Here is an 18,713-nt window from a genome sequence, read left to right as displayed (position 1 = left end):
CTTTTGACACAAAGCATATGTGTAGAGATACATAGTTTTAAAAAATCAAATCAATGTTTTAAAAGTTTTTCAAAGCACAGTTGCTTTGAAATATTATTAGATAGATTTCCCCCCTAATTTCCTCTTTTCTAAAATTTTTTCCTATCATTTTTTCTGAAAAAAAAAAAAAAAGAGTAGAGCTGTACTGTAACCATACTTCAGCACATTAAAAACTGTGTCTCCTTGTAATATCTTTGAATAACTTTTGGCATATTTTAGTAAGGAGAAAAGTTGCATTAATGTTCATAGAATGTTCAAGCTCAAATGAATCTTAGAGATCACCCAATCCAATCAACAGTATCTTTTTATGTATTTTTAGCAAATTATTATCAGAAATAGTAGCTTGTCTACAGAGTCGAAAAGGCAAAAACATGAAGTCTCCATTGTACTGTGTACTACAGAGTAATACAAATAAGGAGGAAAAGGGCCCCTTACCTTAAGTAATTTATGGTCTAATTTGAGTTGGCCAGTATCTACATTTTTTTTAAAATGCAAAAAAAAAACCCCTTAAAGCATATGCAAATACGTTCAAATTAATATAACTATAACATGAACAGATGCTTAAGAACCACAAGAATAAAAGTGAAAGGAGTAATCAGAAAATAGGGTGGGATTAATCAGAGAAGACTCCTTGCAGGAGGTAAGTTTTGGAAGAACTATAAGGATATGGCTGGCTGAGGTGGGGATCAGGGGGAGGAACGTCAGGTGAGAAGAATAGCATGAGTAAAGGTATAAATGTGGAAAGGAGTCACTCATAAGTTAACAGCAGGAGAGCAAGCCAACTGGGGAACAACAAAGAAGGAAGTTGGGGAGAAGGGAGAAGGAAAGGGGCAAATTGGTTGAGAGAAACAGGAGCAAAAAGTAAGGATTCTTTTGTGATTATCATTCTTTCAATTAATAGCACCATAGAAACGAAATATTTTACAGGCATTTCTTTAGTTAGCATTTTAGCTCATCATCTCCATGTAACAATGAAAATAAATATAAAAACAATATTTTAAGAAATGAAAAAGTATGATTGCTGGTGATAGCTGGTTAATTTAAACAGATGAAGAAGAACTATCACCTACTAGCCCTAATATATGTTATTAAGACATTAAAATGACATTAAAGAACTGAGTTCCTTGAAGAAATGAACTGGGATATTGGGATATATCAAACGTAGCAATTACATTTACCTTGAAAATTAGCATCATCCTTAATGGTAGCAGGCACTACCTATCTAAAAAAAAACCTTTCCATGTGTTTCCAGAATCCATATGACTAGTGAAGGTGCACACACCATAAAGACAGAATTGCTTTGGTAGTGCAGTAAGCAGAACACTCCTGTTGAAACAATGGCTTCAAAAAGCACATGGGCTGCCAACAGTAAGCCAGCCTCCATGTTTGGGGTGGGGGAAGTACTTGTGCTCTTTCTTTGACACACCAGGCATCTGTTCAGAGACTTTCTCTTGCTATTCCCAGCCTCAACTCAAGCATAGCTCAATTACAGGTCCAAAGAATCAAGTCTCCCCCCTTTAGAGAAAGCTGTCCTGGTGTCTCCTCCTCACTAGAGAGTGAAAAAAGTAGCTAAAATGTGTGTGATGGTATCAGCAAGTCACCTGGCCAGCCTTACGCTAGTACTGAACTTCGTGATTACTCATTAATAACATGAAGTACAACATATGCATCCATCCTCCTTTACCATATACCTTTAAATGCCAAAATGTTTCCCATGTGGAATTAAATTTATATCACGGTCCTCTTTTCATGTAAGATGATGCATATAACTCAGTCATTAATGCTGTGTCATCAACCTCACATAAGTAGTTTTCACTTACTATTATTAAATAATGTCTAGACAGTGAGCATTTTTATATGTGTTATTAGCTAATTTTTTCCCATTTGGCACAATTCAAAAATGCAATATGTCAAGTAACTAAATGTTCCTAAGCCAATAGAATTGTTACTTGGCTAAATTTGTCGAGAGGGAGGCGGAATTGTTCAGCGCATTTGATTGGTTGATTGTGTAAAGAGTCTACGGTTTTCTATAGAAAAGCATCTGAGCAAGACATTTTAGCTAATGAATCAAAATCAGATATGTGGTCATTATTGGCTGATTATTACTCCATCTGCTCTATGCTAACGTGAAAATCAATTACTGTGTCTCTTTCCCACTGACAGCGTATGTTGATCGGGCTGGCAAGAGATCTTCGAGGGATTGCCTTTGCGCTGAACACAAAGACCAGCTACACCATGCTGTTTGACTGGATGTATCCTTATTACCCTATGACAATACCAGCTCTGTGCACAGAGGGGTACCAGGCCCCTTGCATTAGCTTAATAGTATGGCACAGTAGGGAAGAGGAAACAAAGCTAAATGAACTAATGTGTAATCAGCTAAAAATTACAGCACAGTGGCAGCAGTGCAGTTAACTGTGAATACAGCATTTGGAAAGACAGCACAGAGGAGTGACTTTTTTTGGTTGTGTTAACATTAATAACTTAGGAATCACACCAAAAAGTAATGGTTTACATGGGTATTATGTGGAAAACCTGATATATGTAACACAGAAAAGAAAGGACCACTGCTTTATTTTTTAAAAAGGATTAATCTCTACTTCATCTCAAGCAGAAGGCCTAGGAAGAAGCATTTTATCTCATGATGACTATCTAGGTACTAGCTTATCATGCTTAAGATTTTCATGACCATAAAAATATTAATGGAATTAGAAAAAGGAAATTATCAGGAATTCCACTGGATTTCTTTGCCAGTTCCCAGCATTAGTTTTGTAAAAAGAAAGAAAAAAAGACAGCAGAAATTCCAAACAATAACCAATAAATGAATCCCAAAAATAAATGATAGTTTACTGTCAATCATATAAAGATGTATATATCTTTGGTGTATATTAATATCCTCATCAGTAAAAAAAAAATACAACAGTTCTGTAATTTTAAAGATAAAGTGTTTTGATATGTATACTCACAATTTGTGCTTTTGAAACACTCTTCCCCAAACTTATCTGGTAACCCAAATTAAAAAAGAAGATATTTAACTTAAAGAGAAAATAATAATCTTTTCTTCAACCACAAAGACTATAGTTGTAGTTATAGTCATAGCTGAACACATAAATGGCAAAGGACTTTATAATACTCTTGGTGTGTTTCAATAAAAACTCTACATTTTAAAAATTATTTCATTCTAGATTTAAATATGTAGCTTACTTTTTTGCTTGTTATTAAAATATTTTGGAAGCATATTCGTATAGGAAGAGCAATGATAAGAATTTTTGCCTTTTGTTGAGATATCATGTATATTTGGGCACATAATATATATGTACAGAGAATATACATTCTGATACGGAGAAGCTTGTGACATTTTTTTTGACTCTGAGGACTGCCTTTAAATTCTCTTATTCCTTCATTCTCCCTAAGTAGGCCAGCTACCACTATCTTCATTCTTAATATTTAATAACTAATGAACACTTTCATTTACTTCAAAATATTAAATCTGTTGTATCAAGTATGGAACTGATATTGATCTTGAAACTAAAATAATTGGACATAAAGTATCTAATATTGATAGTTGGTTATTCAGTATCATTAGCCAAGAGGCATATTTTCAAACAAATGGACCTCTAAAAAGCTATTAAATATTTGTACATAGTAAGATCCTTCCTTTAAGCTTCAAGAATGGAAAGATATCTCATGACAGACAAAATTTTGTCCATAATATGTGATAAGATGTTTTAATATGTTTTTAATTAAGCTTGCATTTGATTTCCTCACTTAGGCTTTTTTTTTTTTTTTTTGGTGGGGGAGGAGGTTGAAGGGTTTTTTGTTTTTTTATTTTTTTATGGTGTTTTGAAATTTAGCTTTTGTCCAGCAGATGGCAAACATGAGCAGAAAGAGATTCTTAATACTTAGTGTTTGGTTTTTTTTTTTTTACTGAAAACTGTTGTTTCTCAATTTTACCATATTTTTGTTGCCATATTTTTGTTGTTGTTAGGGTCAGGGGTCAAGGGTAAAGTGTCAGTTATGCAGAGAGCTGTATTAGATTGCCAAATGGGTGGTTTTGAACCTGCCTTGGTTATACTAATTGAGTTTCAGTAGCAAATCAGGCTCCTTGGAAAAAGGCCAAAGGCTTTTCATAATTGTATTGACAACAAAATGAATATGATAAATGGTGTTCATTCAGTTGAGACAAGATTTATAGTTTTCCTTTGGGCAAGGGATGAAGAGCAAATATTTATAATAATAGGAAAATTTGTTTAAAAGTTATATTATTTGATGATCTGAAAAGCTTTATTAAAATATTTCCAAATACTTTAAGCAGTTTCAGGTGATAAAGTACAGGTTCTGCCCAAAGTATTCTAGTAATGCAAAATGAATAAGTATATGATAAAAAAAAAAGAGCACCATCTAGATATGAAAGTCATTTATTCTTCCTGAAATATTGATATGTCAAACCGTCAATGATGATTCCCACATTATTGCTATGGAAAGTTTATTTGCCTTTTATCCACAGAAATGTGTGTTCTTTAATTTGTTATGCAATCTTTAGCATGCAGAGGAAACATCCTGTCAGAATGTGTCATCGTACTGTAAAATCGAAAGACATTTTATTAATGGGGGTTATTTGATAAAATGCTGGTTAAGCTATTTAATTCAAAAACATTTCTAGAAATGTTAGATTATTAACTGTGCATACAAAACTACACTGCTCTCACTCTGTCCTTCCAAATCTAAATCACTTGAAACTGAATAAGCACTATCTTGGTAAGTTGTTTACATAGCTCAATAAGTATGAAATAGCTGACAAACTTCCATGACTCCCAAATGAAACACTACAGTCTTACCTCTCTTGAAGCGTCATGTAAACTTCTCCAGGGTCATAGTTGAACTGAGGCAAGGAAGAATCAAAAGGAAAATTGAAACAGAAAGTCAAAGATATTTGTTCATAGAATAGAAGTGGAGTTTTCTACCACCAGAATCTTTTTTTTTAATTCTTAGAATCTGGTTATGAGAGCAGCCAGACCTGCCAGAAGTTTTGATCCCCATCAGTAGAACTCCAGGACCACCTGGGGAAGTCAGACTGCAGGCTCTTTAACTCTTCTTTCTCTCACTATGGGATGTGCATCAATATTCCCTTTAACCAGTTAAAAAAAAAACTTTAACATCATTTACATTTCTCAATGCATCTCTCCCTTCTCCCCTTCCCACAGAACAATCTCTTATAACAAAGACTTTAAAAGGAGGTAAAATAATCGTTCAGCAAAACTAATTGACATCAAAAAAAAGTCTGACAGCATATGCAGTGTTCTTCACCCATTGTCCCTCCCTCCGCAAAGAAAATGATCAAAGTACCTTCTCATATCTTTTGAACAAGACTTCTAATTTTACAGCATTTAGTTTCTACTATTTTGTTATTATTCTTTCCATTTATATTTCTATGATACTATGTTATTTTCCTAGTTGTGCTTCCTTCATTTTTTATCAGTTCACATAAGTCTTCCCATGCCTCCGTGTTCATCGTTTCTTACAGTACAATAATATTCCATTGTATTCATATACCGTGTTTACCATTTAGACATTTTGAGCCATTCCCCAACTGGCCTTTTAGCAGAATTCTAATTGGAACCTTGAGACTGATCAGTCACTCCCCCTCTACTGTGTCAAACACATCCCTTGACTCTTCTTTCCATATTCCTATTATTTTATACCATGTTCCTCAGCAAAATCCTCTATATATCTTCTACCTTCTCTTGGACTCTCATCCCTACCCCTACACCAAGACTTGCCCACTTAAGTTCCACATCATCTTTGTCTTCTTTCTAGCAGCTTCTTCTGTGTCTTTTAGAACCCTTGTTTTATCATAAAGAAACTGCCCTACATTCTCTAGATTTTGCTCAACTGTTCCTGCCTCCTTGAAAAGATAAAACATGCACACAGATAAGTAGAATGCAAATTATAATGCACTAATTGCATGTAGGGTAAAAAATAAACCTATGCACTTATATTCTGATTTGTATTGTATTTATCTGTTTATATGTGTATCACCTACACTAAATCATAAGCGGGGACTATCTTATTATGTATCCTTCCTGTTGTGCATTTTACATGGCAGGTACTTAATAAACATTTATTAACATTGACCAATTTAATACACTTTGCTATATTTAATAAATACTTCCTACATAAAAAGATAAGGAAGAAATGACAGATAGGGTTTTTGTACTAGTTGAAGATCTTACAATATAATGAGATAGTGTACACACTAATGAACATATTATGGTAAAAAAAAATAGCCATTCATTTAACAAATATGTATTAAGTACCTATTGCAGCATAGGCAATTCAAACATTAATGAGGCATCGACCCTAAAAAATCTAACAGGGAGGAACAGAAATAAGGCACATACACAAATATCAAATAGTGTAAGGTCAAATGTCACTTTGATGTTTCTGGCTCTTTTGGTTTACTTATTATGGCAGTTGATTTATATTAGTTGAACTGCAAAGGAAATGACAATAGTCTGTGTCAGTGTCTATTCTTTCATCTGTTTCTCATCAAGAGTTTGTTTAAGCAGGTCAGGTTGAAGTTGCCTCAATTTTATTGTTTCATTTTTATTCATCTAAAAATATTCTTTCTCCTATGTTCTGACAAGTCAGTGGTGTGATTGTACACAAATAACTGATACAGCTATGACTTCAACATCAGTAACTAATCATTTTCTTTCTGTTAAAGTCAGATTTATTTTTCTATGATGTTATTTGATATTCTGTATACATATTGCCTTCTAGCTCTTTTCTTGAGGAAAGATCATAATAAATAGTCAGAAGGCTTCAGGTTTCTCTCTAAGCCTTTGGCCTCTTTCCTTACTTCTGAACTATGTTTTCCACTGTACTTTTCTTCATCTTTCTCTGTGTCCACTTTCATATACTCTATTGCATTGGAACTGCCAAGTATTAAAATATATGTTGATTTAACTTGGAGGGTTTTATTGACATCTTAGAATTTCTCTACCTCCTCAGCCTTGCAATAGAAATTGGCTTTTAAAAGCTGCAGCTGTTTTCATGCTGATCTCTTTTGCAAATACTTATCATGAGCATTTGCAATATGAAATGACAAAATGTCCCATGAAGTGATTTTTTTTGTTGCCTTTGGATGCACAATAAAACCAACTCCATCAAATTCTTTATTTACCTCTAGAAGCAAAGCTTGTGAACCATCTTTCCATTTAGCTTTCGTCTTTTGGTTTCAGTTACACTTAGAATGTCAAAACTGATAGGATTCAGTTCCTCTAGTAATATGTCCATACCTTAGTACGAGGACCTCACATTTAGTGTACTAACGACTAAACTAATATTCATAAAATTAAAACGGTAATTCTCAGTACCCTCTGCCCCTTTATTTCTGTTGTACTGCAGAAGCAGCACACAACTGAGAGTCGTTTTGTATTTTTCTTTCTTTCATGAGTTGCCTTGGCCAAAAAATAAAATTATCATTGAGCAACCAGCCTATTAGTTATGCACCCCTTATATTTAATTAGGCCGTTCCCCAGAAAGTAGACATAGTTTTTTACTGGAACAGAACTCAGAGCCTTTCCAACATAGTAATAACTAACATATAGCACTTTACAGTGTGCAAAACATTTGGTGTACATTATCTCATTTAATTGTCACAAGAATCCTGTGAGAGAAGTGCTATGTAGCTGTGTGTATGTATGTGTGCTTGTGTATATCATCCCCATTTTACAAATGAAGAAACTGAGGCATAGAAATGTTATATGACTTGCCCATAGTCACACAGCTAGTAAGTGTCTGAAGCAGGACTTTAACTCAAGTCTTCTGACTCCAGAATCCAGCACTTTGTTAGAACATGCCAGAATCTGTGTTCCACTGGCATAACCTTTGAGAATCCAGAGTGACCTCCAGGCTACAAGAGACATCAGAGTAAGATTTGTGAACATGTGTAAGAGAAGCTCAAATATAGTGCTCTGGGAATTCAGAGGAGGGAGAGATCATACCAAACTAATAATGGTAGTCAGACATAAGGAACTGAACAATTAAAAATAGAATAATTGTATAATAATCTGATTTTTTAGTGAGTGAATGAATGAAAACACATGTATCAAGTACTTAACGTGTCAAACACTAACTCCTTGTCTTTTTATTAACACTTGTTATGAGTACTTACCTTGTTTTTGGTGAACATAGCCCAAGATATATGTACAAGATATGACTGCGTAAAATAAGGAAACTAACTGTCCAAGCCACATATACTTATCTATATCATTGTAACATCCTGTTGTGCCAATACCAGGCCTGGCACATGGTAGACTCTTTATAAATATTTATTGATGGATTGCTATTTTATGAAAAATTTAGTCTGTGGATTTTTTCATTGTAAATTCAGAATCCAAATCTTTAAAAAGATAGGACACTAATGTGAAAATATGTTTAGTAGGAAATGTGTATGTATAGCCTATATCAGATTGTGTGCCATCTTGAGGAAGGTGGTGGGGAGGAAGGAGGAGAAAAATTTTAAACTCAAAAGCATATGGAAGTGATTGTTGATAAATCAAAATAAATTAATAAAAAAAATAAAAAGATAGGACACATCACTTGTCTTTCCCTTATCCCTCCCATCCACTTACCAAGTTGGGTCAGTTCCATCTCCACAACATCTCGAATGTATTCTCTTCTCTCTGTGTCCATGGTTACCACCTTAGTACAGACTCTCATAACCACTTACCTGGAGTTTTTCAATAGTTTCCTAATAGGTTTTCTTTTCTCTTCTCTCCCCACTTTAATCTGTCCTTATTGCTGAATAATACTTAATATGTAGATATGATCATTTCACATATTCCCAAAGATCACCAGTAAACTATCTTTTTCCTTTTCAGTCAAGTTCAAAATAATTTCACACTACTACCCTCCATACTTTCTATATTCCAGACAAACTAAACAACCATGTCCCACACACCCACACTCTGTTCTCAAACATTTATACCCTTATTCACATTCTTCCCAAAGCCTGGAGTGCCTTCCCTTCTTCCATTCAGCAAGTGAATTTCTACCCATCCTTTAAAGCCCAACTCAAGTCATACCTCCTTTAGGAAACAAATCCCCCTACTTGGCAATGATCTTGCTTTATAATTTTGTATATTTCATAGGCTGATTATTGTGCCAAATGTGTCTTCTCTCTGACATGTGGGACACAGATACAAAATGGCTTAGTCATTCAGGCCTCTTAACTCACTGATCCCATACCTTCTGAGAAAAGCAGTGATTTGTGCCACCAAATTCAGGTGGTCGTCTCTGCACAGTGACATGCAGCCTCTGGCTCTTGGACATCAGGTATCCATTAACTTCAGCAGATTCATTGAGGAAAAATAGCTTTAAAATATATCTAACCTGGCAAACTATTTCTGTTTTCAAAAGGCTTTTTTTCCAATTCAAAAAATATTTGTTAAGAATCTACTATGTACAAGACAGCTAGGTGGTGCAGTGGATAGAATACCGGATCTGGAGTCAGAAAGACTCATCTTCTGAGTTCAAATATGACCTCAGATGTTTCCTAGCTGTGTGACCCTGGGCAAGTCACTTAACCCTGTTGGCCTCAGTTTCCTCATCTGTAAAATGAACTGAAGAAGGAAATGGCAAACCACTTCAGTATCTTTGCCAAGAAAACCCCAAATGGGGTCACAAAGAGTCGGACAAGACTCAAAAATTACTAAACAACAATAAATGTACAAGATACTGTACTGTGTAAGGAAGATACAGATGATGAAGCTACAGATTTTTTTAAAGGTAGAGTGCCTGCCCTCAAAGATCTTATAGTCTATGTGGATATTATCAAATATACACAAATAAGTATAATATAAGGGAGAACATGATAGGGCAAAAAAAGTTCCAGAAAAGGCATAGTAGGAAGATTTAGGGAGAGATCACTTTCATCTGGGAGAATCAGGAAGTGACTTATGGAGGAAGTAACATCTGAGATTGGTCTTTAAAGAAGAGAAAGATTTTAAGAAAAAGGAGGTGTGATTTAGATGTGAGAGATGCAGAATGCAGAAGGTGTGACAGCAGAGAGGCAGCAGGAAGCAGGATGAATTATGTGGGGTCCAGGATGAAAAGGCAGGGATAGGGGCAGCTAGGTGGCGCAGTGGATAGAGCTCTGCCCGTGGAGTCGGGAGGACCTGAGTTCAAATGTGGCCTCAGATACTTGACACTTACTAGCTGTGTGACCCTGGGCAAGTCACTTAACCCAGATTGCCTCACCAAAAAGCAAAAGGAAAAAAAAGAAAAGTCAGGGATAGCAGCAGTAGAGGAGCATGTGCCTGCAACCCTTCCCTTTTTGCCTCCAAAATAGCTGCTTCATTAGCTACACCTCGAGTTCTGTAAGTCCATGACTTCATTGACTCTTTTTTTTTTTTAGTGCTTTCACATATCTATTCTGTTATAAACCAACTTCAGAAGAAATCTGAATTATTTTGTTAACCGTGGAAATTTTTGTAATGAATACACTTAGAAATTAAGTACTTGGCCTTCATTGAGAAGATATCCAGCAGCTCTCTGAAAGAGGAGTTCTGAACATAGTAGAGAGAAGACATTTTGTGCTCCAGGGACCTGAGTACTTGTCAGTAAGTAGAAAGTGGAGGGGAGTAGATTTTTTTGTGTAGCTTAGGTTATTTGAATTGGAAAGGGAAAATTACTTTGCACTCAGTTGTATTGTCAGGTTGTATTTTATTTATAGAAAGAGGTTGTTACAAGGACAGTGGCCAAAGAACACTTTTCTTGTAATATGCCAATCATTGTAGAAACTTCTTTATAACTGTACTGACCATCAGCAGCACATGGAGATGATACCATTATTTGCTTAATAAGCATTTAGTTAACATCTACTGTGTATACAGTCTTTCTTATAAAGACATTGGCTGCAATGTGATTTTACTTGTTCATTTCCTTACTCTGTAACCTTGGACAAGTCTCTTTCCTTCCTGGATTTCAGTTTCCTCTAAAAAAATGAGGAGCTTGTACTAGATGGTTTCTAAGGCCCTTTCTAGCCCTAGCGTCCTATGATTCCATGATTCTGTACCCTCAAAATCATAAACACAAATCTAGTTCCAGGATACAGTTGCTACAAAAAAGAAAGGATTTTTAGTATGAGAGTCAAGAATGGTATATAACAAGGCTTGAATGGTACAGTAGATAGAATAGGCCTCATAATAGAGAGATCTGGATTCAAGTCCTACCTGTGATACTACTGGCTGTGTGCCATTTAATCTTTCAATACCACAGACAGCATTTCAGACCAAAGGTTTTTTAGTGTTTTGCTAATCATATTTCAATATAATTGGTTTCCTGTGTAATCTTATATATTTTATTTTCTGTATTTAAAAACATCGTTCAGGAAAGATATTTATCAGATTTCACCAGACTGCCAAAAGGTCCGTGAAACAAGAAAAAATAAGAACCCTTTCTTTTAGACAGCAAGTTGAAGGACAGCTGCAGAGCTAGCGTTAGTAGCAGGACTTCTCTCATCAGAGGTTCACTATGCCAATAAAATCAAAAATCAATGAAAAAAATGTTAATAAATAGGGTAAGCATAGTAATTACTTCAGTACTTCAAAGATCACAGATTTCATCAATATGGCTACTTCTTCCACTACTATCCATTGTAACATGTAACATTTTAGCAGTTTAGTATCTGTCTTCCTGTGTAACTATGCCAAAAAGTCATCACTATGAGGCCAACCTAGGAATTGACTTCTCTGAACCTAACCAGTCTGGTCACAGACAACGAGCGTGTGTTCGTTCCACAAGTCTCCTGTGAATCACAGCCAGGCTTACTGGCCCATAGCTCTGCAGTTCCACTCCCTAACAGTTTGGAAAACTGGGACATTTGTCCTCTCTCCAGTTCTTCAGTGTGTCCTGTTGTCCATGATCTTTAAAATATTTACATCTACTAGGTTTTAGAGCACCTGAAGGTTTAGGTCATCTGGGCCAGCTGACTTGAACTTGTCAAGAGCAACTAGGTGCTCTCTTACAGGCTTTTCATTGATCTTGAGTATCAACCCCTCTTAGCCATTTTTATTCTGTCATTTCATGTGAAGGTCATTTTCCTTGGCACAAAAAAAAAACACACCAAGCCGCTCTCCCATCTCTCTGTGGTTGAGCATTATCCTCTCCATCCCAAGCAGTGATCCTGTCCGTTTTTTGATCTCCACTTTCCCAAAACATAACTAAAAATACCTTTTTATTGTCCTTAGGTTAACACTGTTTTTGGATGACTGGAACAAAATCTGATGTTTTTCATGTTAAGTACCCTTGAATCCTATCTCCTATGCATACGTCTTTATTCTCTAAGTTACTAGTGAGTTTCCTGTGTGTCTGCATTGTTCTCTACAGGCAACTCCCATGCTTCCTCCTTACTGGAATTGCTTCCCCTTCTTCATAATTTCATTTTTTGTTTCCATCCCTCCTGGACTGACCTTTCCTCTGAAATTTTAGTCCATGTGATCCAAACTATCCTTCTTCTGCACCCTTTGAAACCTGCTTTGCCAAAATCTAGGACCCAAGCCAGCCTGGTTTTTCTCTTCGCTGTCACAAATTATGGATTCCCCATAACTTCTTTCTGGACATCTCCACCCAAATGCCCTGTAGACATCTCAAAATCAGAATATCCAAAACAAAACAAAAAACTTACCCCTCCCCAGAAATTCCCTATTTGTCAAAAGTACCATCATTCTTGCTGTCACCAAGGTATACAACCTAGGAGTTGTCTTCAGCTCTTCACTTTCTCTCCCACTCTCTCCCCATATATAATTAGTTACCTAAAGTTGTTTATTCTACCTCCTCAACATCTCTCACATCTGTCCCCTTCTCTTACCTCCCACATACCCACAACTGCCCTAGGCCAAGTCCTAATTGCTTACTGCCAGGGCCACTGCAGTTTCTCCAAATTGGGTCTCCCTGTATCTAGTCTCCCTTTTCCAATCCATCCCACATAACTACTAAATCAATATTCCTAAAGAACTGGTCTCACCATGTCACTTCCCCAGTTCTAGAAGCATCAGTGGCTCTCTGTTACCTCGAGGTTAAAATTAAACTCTTCTGTTGGGCATTAAAAACCCTTTGCAATCTCACACATGTCTTTCCAGACTGATTCCATGTTGCTCCCTCTCACATACTGTATACTCCAAAGGGTCCTGCTTGCTGTTTCCTATACACAAAATTCCCTGTACAAATCTCTGTTTTTGCATAGCCAACGTTCCCCATCCCTAGAATGCCCTTCCTCCCCACTTCTTGGAACCTTTAGTTCCCTCCACAGTTCAGCTCAAGTACCATTCCCTTCAAAAGCCCTTTCCTAAACCCCATAGTGGTTAATGTCCCCCCCCCAAAAAAACACATTGTATTTATTATATATTTTTATTTACTTATCTTTTAACATGTATTCCTTCAGTAGGATGTAAGTAAGCTTCCTAAGGTCATGAAATGTCCCACTTCTGTATGTGTATGCTCAGTGACTGGCACAGTGTCTTGTATATAGGAGGTGTATAATACATGCAGATTGCTAACCAGACCAATATCCAAAGTCTTTCCAGATTGGTAAGACCCAGGACAGCTTTTTCTGATAAAACCTTCAAGATCACAAGGTCATCTTCAAGCCATGAGTTACATAATAATTGGTGCAAAGCAAATCTTCCAACTGTTCAATAAGAAGTAACCAATTAAATGTTTTACCAATAAACTTTACAAGTTGAGGAGGCAAAACTTATCTCCTACATAAGAAAATGTGACCACAGAGAAGATGAGAATTGAAAGTCAGTGGTAAAAAAGGATATATCATTAAACTTTGTGTTTTCTCAAGAAGCACTATTACTGATTGTACTTTCCTTGAGTATTTTGCTTTCTAGCCAAAGACAACCAAAAGTGATGACTAGAGGGTTATCTGTTTCAAAGGAACCTACCTAAACCAAAGGGTTTAGATCTCTTAAGATTCCATTTACTTTGTCTAATCTGACTGGATGCTGAGTAACTCCTTTGGTGTTCCAGTCACAGCATCCTGTAAATATGGTGTAACACTATTAATGTAGAAATCAGTGAACAAGAATTTCTTTAATGACTACATACTTTTCTAAGTAGGCTTGGAATACATGGACAAAATGAAGCAGTCCTTACCATCAGTAAGCTTGTATTCTATAAGAGGAGACATATCATCCATATGCCAAGTATAGACAAGGTGATTGGAAGGGAGTTAGGTAGCTAGCTTTTGAGTGGAGCTTTGGAGGAAACCAGGAATCCTAAAAGGTGGAGGTGAGGAGGGAATGAATTCCAGGCATGAGAGACAGCCTGTGCATAGTTAAAGGGGTGTAGGAGAGGCACAGGAGATGGAATGGTACGTATGAGGAACAGTTAAAAAAAATTGGCTGGCCCTGAAGTGTCTGAAAGGGAGAAAATGTAATCTAGCTGGAAAGGCAGGCAAATTGAAGCTGGTTTGTGAAGGGCTTTTCATGGCAAACAGGAGTTTGTATATGATCCAAGAAGCAATAGGGAGCCACTGAAGCTGATTGAGCCAGGGAGTTACATGGTCAGAACTGTGCTTTAATAACATCACTTTGGCAGTTACCAGGATAGATTAGAGAGAGGGGAGAGACTTGAGATAGGGAGATCAGATAGGAAGCTATTATAATGTCCAGGTGACAGGCTCTGAGGGCCTGAACTAGAGTGTACCCTCGTTACCCTGGATAACCTTGGCCTGCAATCCTGTGATGTGGACCTGCTCAGTTCTTCAAATAGATCCAGGTGACGGTAGTTGTGTTTACCTGTTGGTATATAAAATAGTACAGGGATTCTTCCATTATAAATTCAATGCCTCCACTCCATTGAAAGGAGGGCTCCTATTGGATAAGGCAGGTTTCAAGTTGATTTTTGTGCTACGTGTGTACATCAGCATCTTCCTAGGAGGCTCCACTTTCCTCGTTTCACAAGTTCAGTTCTCTAAAGGCAACTGCAAAATTAAACTTATAGAAGCGTTCAGATCCCCAACCTATAACCTGAGTGTGGCATTCTCACTGAAGCCCTTTTGACCTCTCTGCTTAGTAGGTCTCTACTCCACTTTCTAATAATCAGTCATTTTCTTAGTGGCAGTCACCTCTGTCAGAAGAATATTAGAATTGGCACCAGTCTCATTCCTCACAGAAAGGGGAGCATATCTTATATCCACTGGCCTTTTCCCATAGTGAGTGCAGAGTTCACTGAAAAGGTGATGTCCTTAATTCCTTCCATGATATCTTGAAAATATACATGTGTTTGCCTGTCCTCCTTTTAGGTGTGACTATCTCAATCTCTTTGGTCCCCTCTGAGTTGGCCCTCTCCAAACATACTTTGTTAATTATTTCATTCTTTGTACATGTATACCCAGAACCTAGCACATAGTAAGTACTTAATAAGTGTTTGTTGATTGATTGAGAGATTGCGATGCATTCTTGCTGATGATTACTGCATTTGTGTTTCCACAAATAAACCATTTTCCCCACCTATGTTTCTTGGCCATCAGGGAATAAGACAGATCTAATAAAGCAACTGGTCAATTCAAGGGGGGAAAAAAATCAACTCAACACTAATCTGTTTGCCATTACATAAAACAGACAAAACAACCATGTTGACTGAATTTTTTACTTTGCAACTCATTGTTCTGACAAGAAGAAGACAATCTTAGTCTGTCATCTCCAACCACAAGTATAAAAGGCAGTGGCCTCTGTCCTTTTTGTGAAAGGGTGCTGCTTTTGAGCATTTGGGGTTTTTCTGTATTTGAATTATGGGTATTTTTATGTGAATTACTCCCTGAGGCTTTCTACTGAAGAACACAGTTAAAAAGAACAAAATAAATAAGTCAATAGTTCTGGTCAAAGATACAAAGCCCTGCTTTCAAGATGGCAGGGTAAAAAGGAATTATGCTTTGATCAATTCACAAGAAAAAGATATGATTGAGATCATTGAAATAAAAAAAAGCTAATCTTAAGATTTTAAGATAATGAAATGAAGGTTTGGTTTATACAAATTCTCTGGGGCCTTTTCCATTTTCCCTTATACCTTTGCCTCCTACCAGAGTGATCTGTGTGATCTCATACAACATGAACTAGGCTAAATCAACACTTTCACCAAAAGCAATCAGAAAACAAAACCTTCTTTGGGTTTTTGTTTTAGCTATCCAGATACACACTCCCAGAAATTATTAACACAACCTAACTGGTACACTTTTTTGGTCACCATCTTCGCTGATTTATCCTTTTGCATGTGTGTTGTTTGGCCTAGACTGTATGCTTCAAGGGGCCAGAGCATGCTCCATTTAGCTTACAGTATATAAGCTTCATCCACATCAATTTGTTGTTTAAGACAGTGTTGATAATGACAGTGGTCTTGAGTTTAGACCTGGCTGATTGCTGGATGAATTTTTAGTTTAAGTTCTGCTTCCTCTCTTTTTTAATAATCTAGACATGTTTTTGTTTGTCCTTCTAGCAAAACTTGGACTAAATTTATTTTCTTATAGTAGAAAACTTAAATTCACTTGATGCCTTACTAGACTGTATTTCATTAGGAGCATTTTTGCCAAAGATAGACCAGAACATTATCTTTTACGTAATACAGAAAATAAAAGAAAATACAGGTTTCAGTAGAGAAGTAGCATGGTATAGTGGGTAGAGGAAGTCAGGAAGAGCTAGGTTCAGGTTCTTCCCCTGACGTGTACTAACTGTGTAACCATGGGCGAGTCACGGCCTTGCGGTGCACTGAGTAGTTTGCTCTAAGACTCTACATTATGGAGAACGGCATTGGTAGAGGAAGTGTCCCTGCTGGGAGTTCTCACAGTCCAAGTGTTTTCGATGGCTGTCTCCCATACCTGGTTCTCTCTCCCTCTTCATCTCTGCTGTCTACTTCCCTGGCTTCCTTTTTGTCTCATCTAAAGTCCCATCTTCTGCAAAAAGCCTTTCCTGGACCTCCTTAATCTGAGTGCCTTCCTTCTGAGATTATCCCCAGTTTATCTGGTATATATTTGCATGTAGTTGTTCTGCATACTGTCTCCCCCATTAGACTGTGAGCTCCTTGAGAGCAAAGACTGAATTTTTGTTGGGGTTTTAGGATAGTTTTTTTTGGCCTTGGCCTTTCTTTGTTTCCCCAGTGCTTAGCACAGTGCCTGGCACATAATTAATTGGTTGACTGATGAAATCATAGGAGCAAACCAAATAGATATTGTATATAGTATCATTTGTACTTAAGAAATTGATGTGTAACAAACATTGTTCCCCTTAAAAAGTGATTTAATTTGAGGCAATGATACTTATTTGACATACGTATTTCTTTAACTTACTTTATAAAAGCTACTCAGCATACCTTCCTATTCTTCAGAAGGCTATCGAGCGGTGGTACCAAGAACCCGCATGTACAACTCCCATCCTGAAACTAATGGCAGAACTAATGCAGAACAGGTAAAAAGCAGGAATGAACTAATGACTGTAATCCCCAGCCTGGCAAACAGTCTTTTCTATCGTGTATGTTCGTTAAAGTTGAAATTTAACTTGTGCTCTGGAGTGAAAGATTAGCATATTCTCCTTCCTATGTCTTTGACTTATTAAGAAGAAATACCTTAACTGATTAAATTATATTAATTTTTCTAATAAGCATTTGAACATACAGCCGGAAAAAGGTCCTTTATACTGAGAACATTAACATTGTCCGGGGTATAGAAGTTTTTGTTGGGGGAGGAGGGTTAATATAGAGGTATAAAACTGGAGGAAGGAGAAGAAGGGAGGAAAAGAGGGAAAGAAGGAAGAGAGGAAAGAAAGTGGGTCATACAGCAGTAATATGACCCTAAGGAAGTTCAAAATGGATATGTGTATAAATAAACACTACAGGTGAAAATACCATAATTATTTTACTACATGTAAAATTGAATTTCAGAACCAGGAAGGACTTTAGATATACTCAAATCCAAGCTCTTCATTTTACAAATAGGGAAATTAAAGCAGAGAGAAATAATTCTCCTGAGGTCACAGGGTAACAGAGCTGGGAGTAGAGCCAGGACAGCATTCTTCAGACATTTGTGTGATTTAGCCACACATACAGTTTTTGTTTAAATAGTCAATTGTAACACTTCTTAGTATCCTCTGACCTATCTTGTAATTTGTGTAGCCCATCAGATATTTAAATGTTGTCAATATAAATATCAACAAAGAGTATGGCTGAATGAACAGGAGAAAAAAGAGTAACGTGATAATTGGTATTACCACTTTAAACTATGTCATTGTGAATGTGGCTAAGCACCAAATTACCTGTCACTTAGCCATCCTGTTTCATCAATTCTGCTTTGTGAGCTGCATGTTAGAAGGGAGATGTGCAGATAAGGAAGGAGCTTATGTTGGAGCTCTAATTTTCTATCAGATGCTGGATTGTCTGGAGCAATCATTCAAATATTTAACTCTGAAACAAGCTAAAAAAAATCAACAAAATGTAAGTATAATTCCTTTAAGGCTTTCATTTAAAAAAAAACTAGCTTCATTGATTTCTTACAAATGTTCACGATAAATTGACTATATTTTCTATTGTAAAACCTAACCATTGTTTGTCCTCAATTAAATCTCAGTAGTTTGCTCAATCAAATAATTTCTATTACTTTATTAACATGTAAT

The 18,713-nt window shown here is 36.5% G+C and overlaps 1 protein-coding gene across 5 annotated transcripts in view; it reads left to right on the top strand.

The window, feature by feature from the left end:
- RANBP17 (RAN binding protein 17) overlaps positions 1-18,713 on the top strand; it is a 329,638-nt gene that overhangs the window by 245,318 nt on the left and 65,607 nt on the right. For all 5 annotated transcript variants that reach the window (XM_027841755.1, XM_027841754.1, XM_027841758.1 and 2 more), the window contains 2 exons: positions 2,203-2,291; positions 17,406-17,513. In XM_027841755.1, the coding sequence (XP_027697556.1) occupies positions 2,203-2,291; positions 17,406-17,513 (197 nt within the window). The remainder of the gene's footprint in view (positions 1-2,202; positions 2,292-17,405; positions 17,514-18,713) is intronic.

Source organism: Vombatus ursinus, unplaced genomic scaffold (assembly GCF_900497805.2).
Source record: "Vombatus ursinus unplaced genomic scaffold, bare-nosed wombat genome assembly UNPS02014863.1, whole genome shotgun sequence".
NCBI lineage: Eukaryota > Metazoa > Chordata > Mammalia > Diprotodontia > Vombatidae > Vombatus > Vombatus ursinus.
The sequence above is the reverse complement of the archived record's forward strand: the minus strand, read 5'-3'. Positions and strand labels throughout refer to the sequence as shown.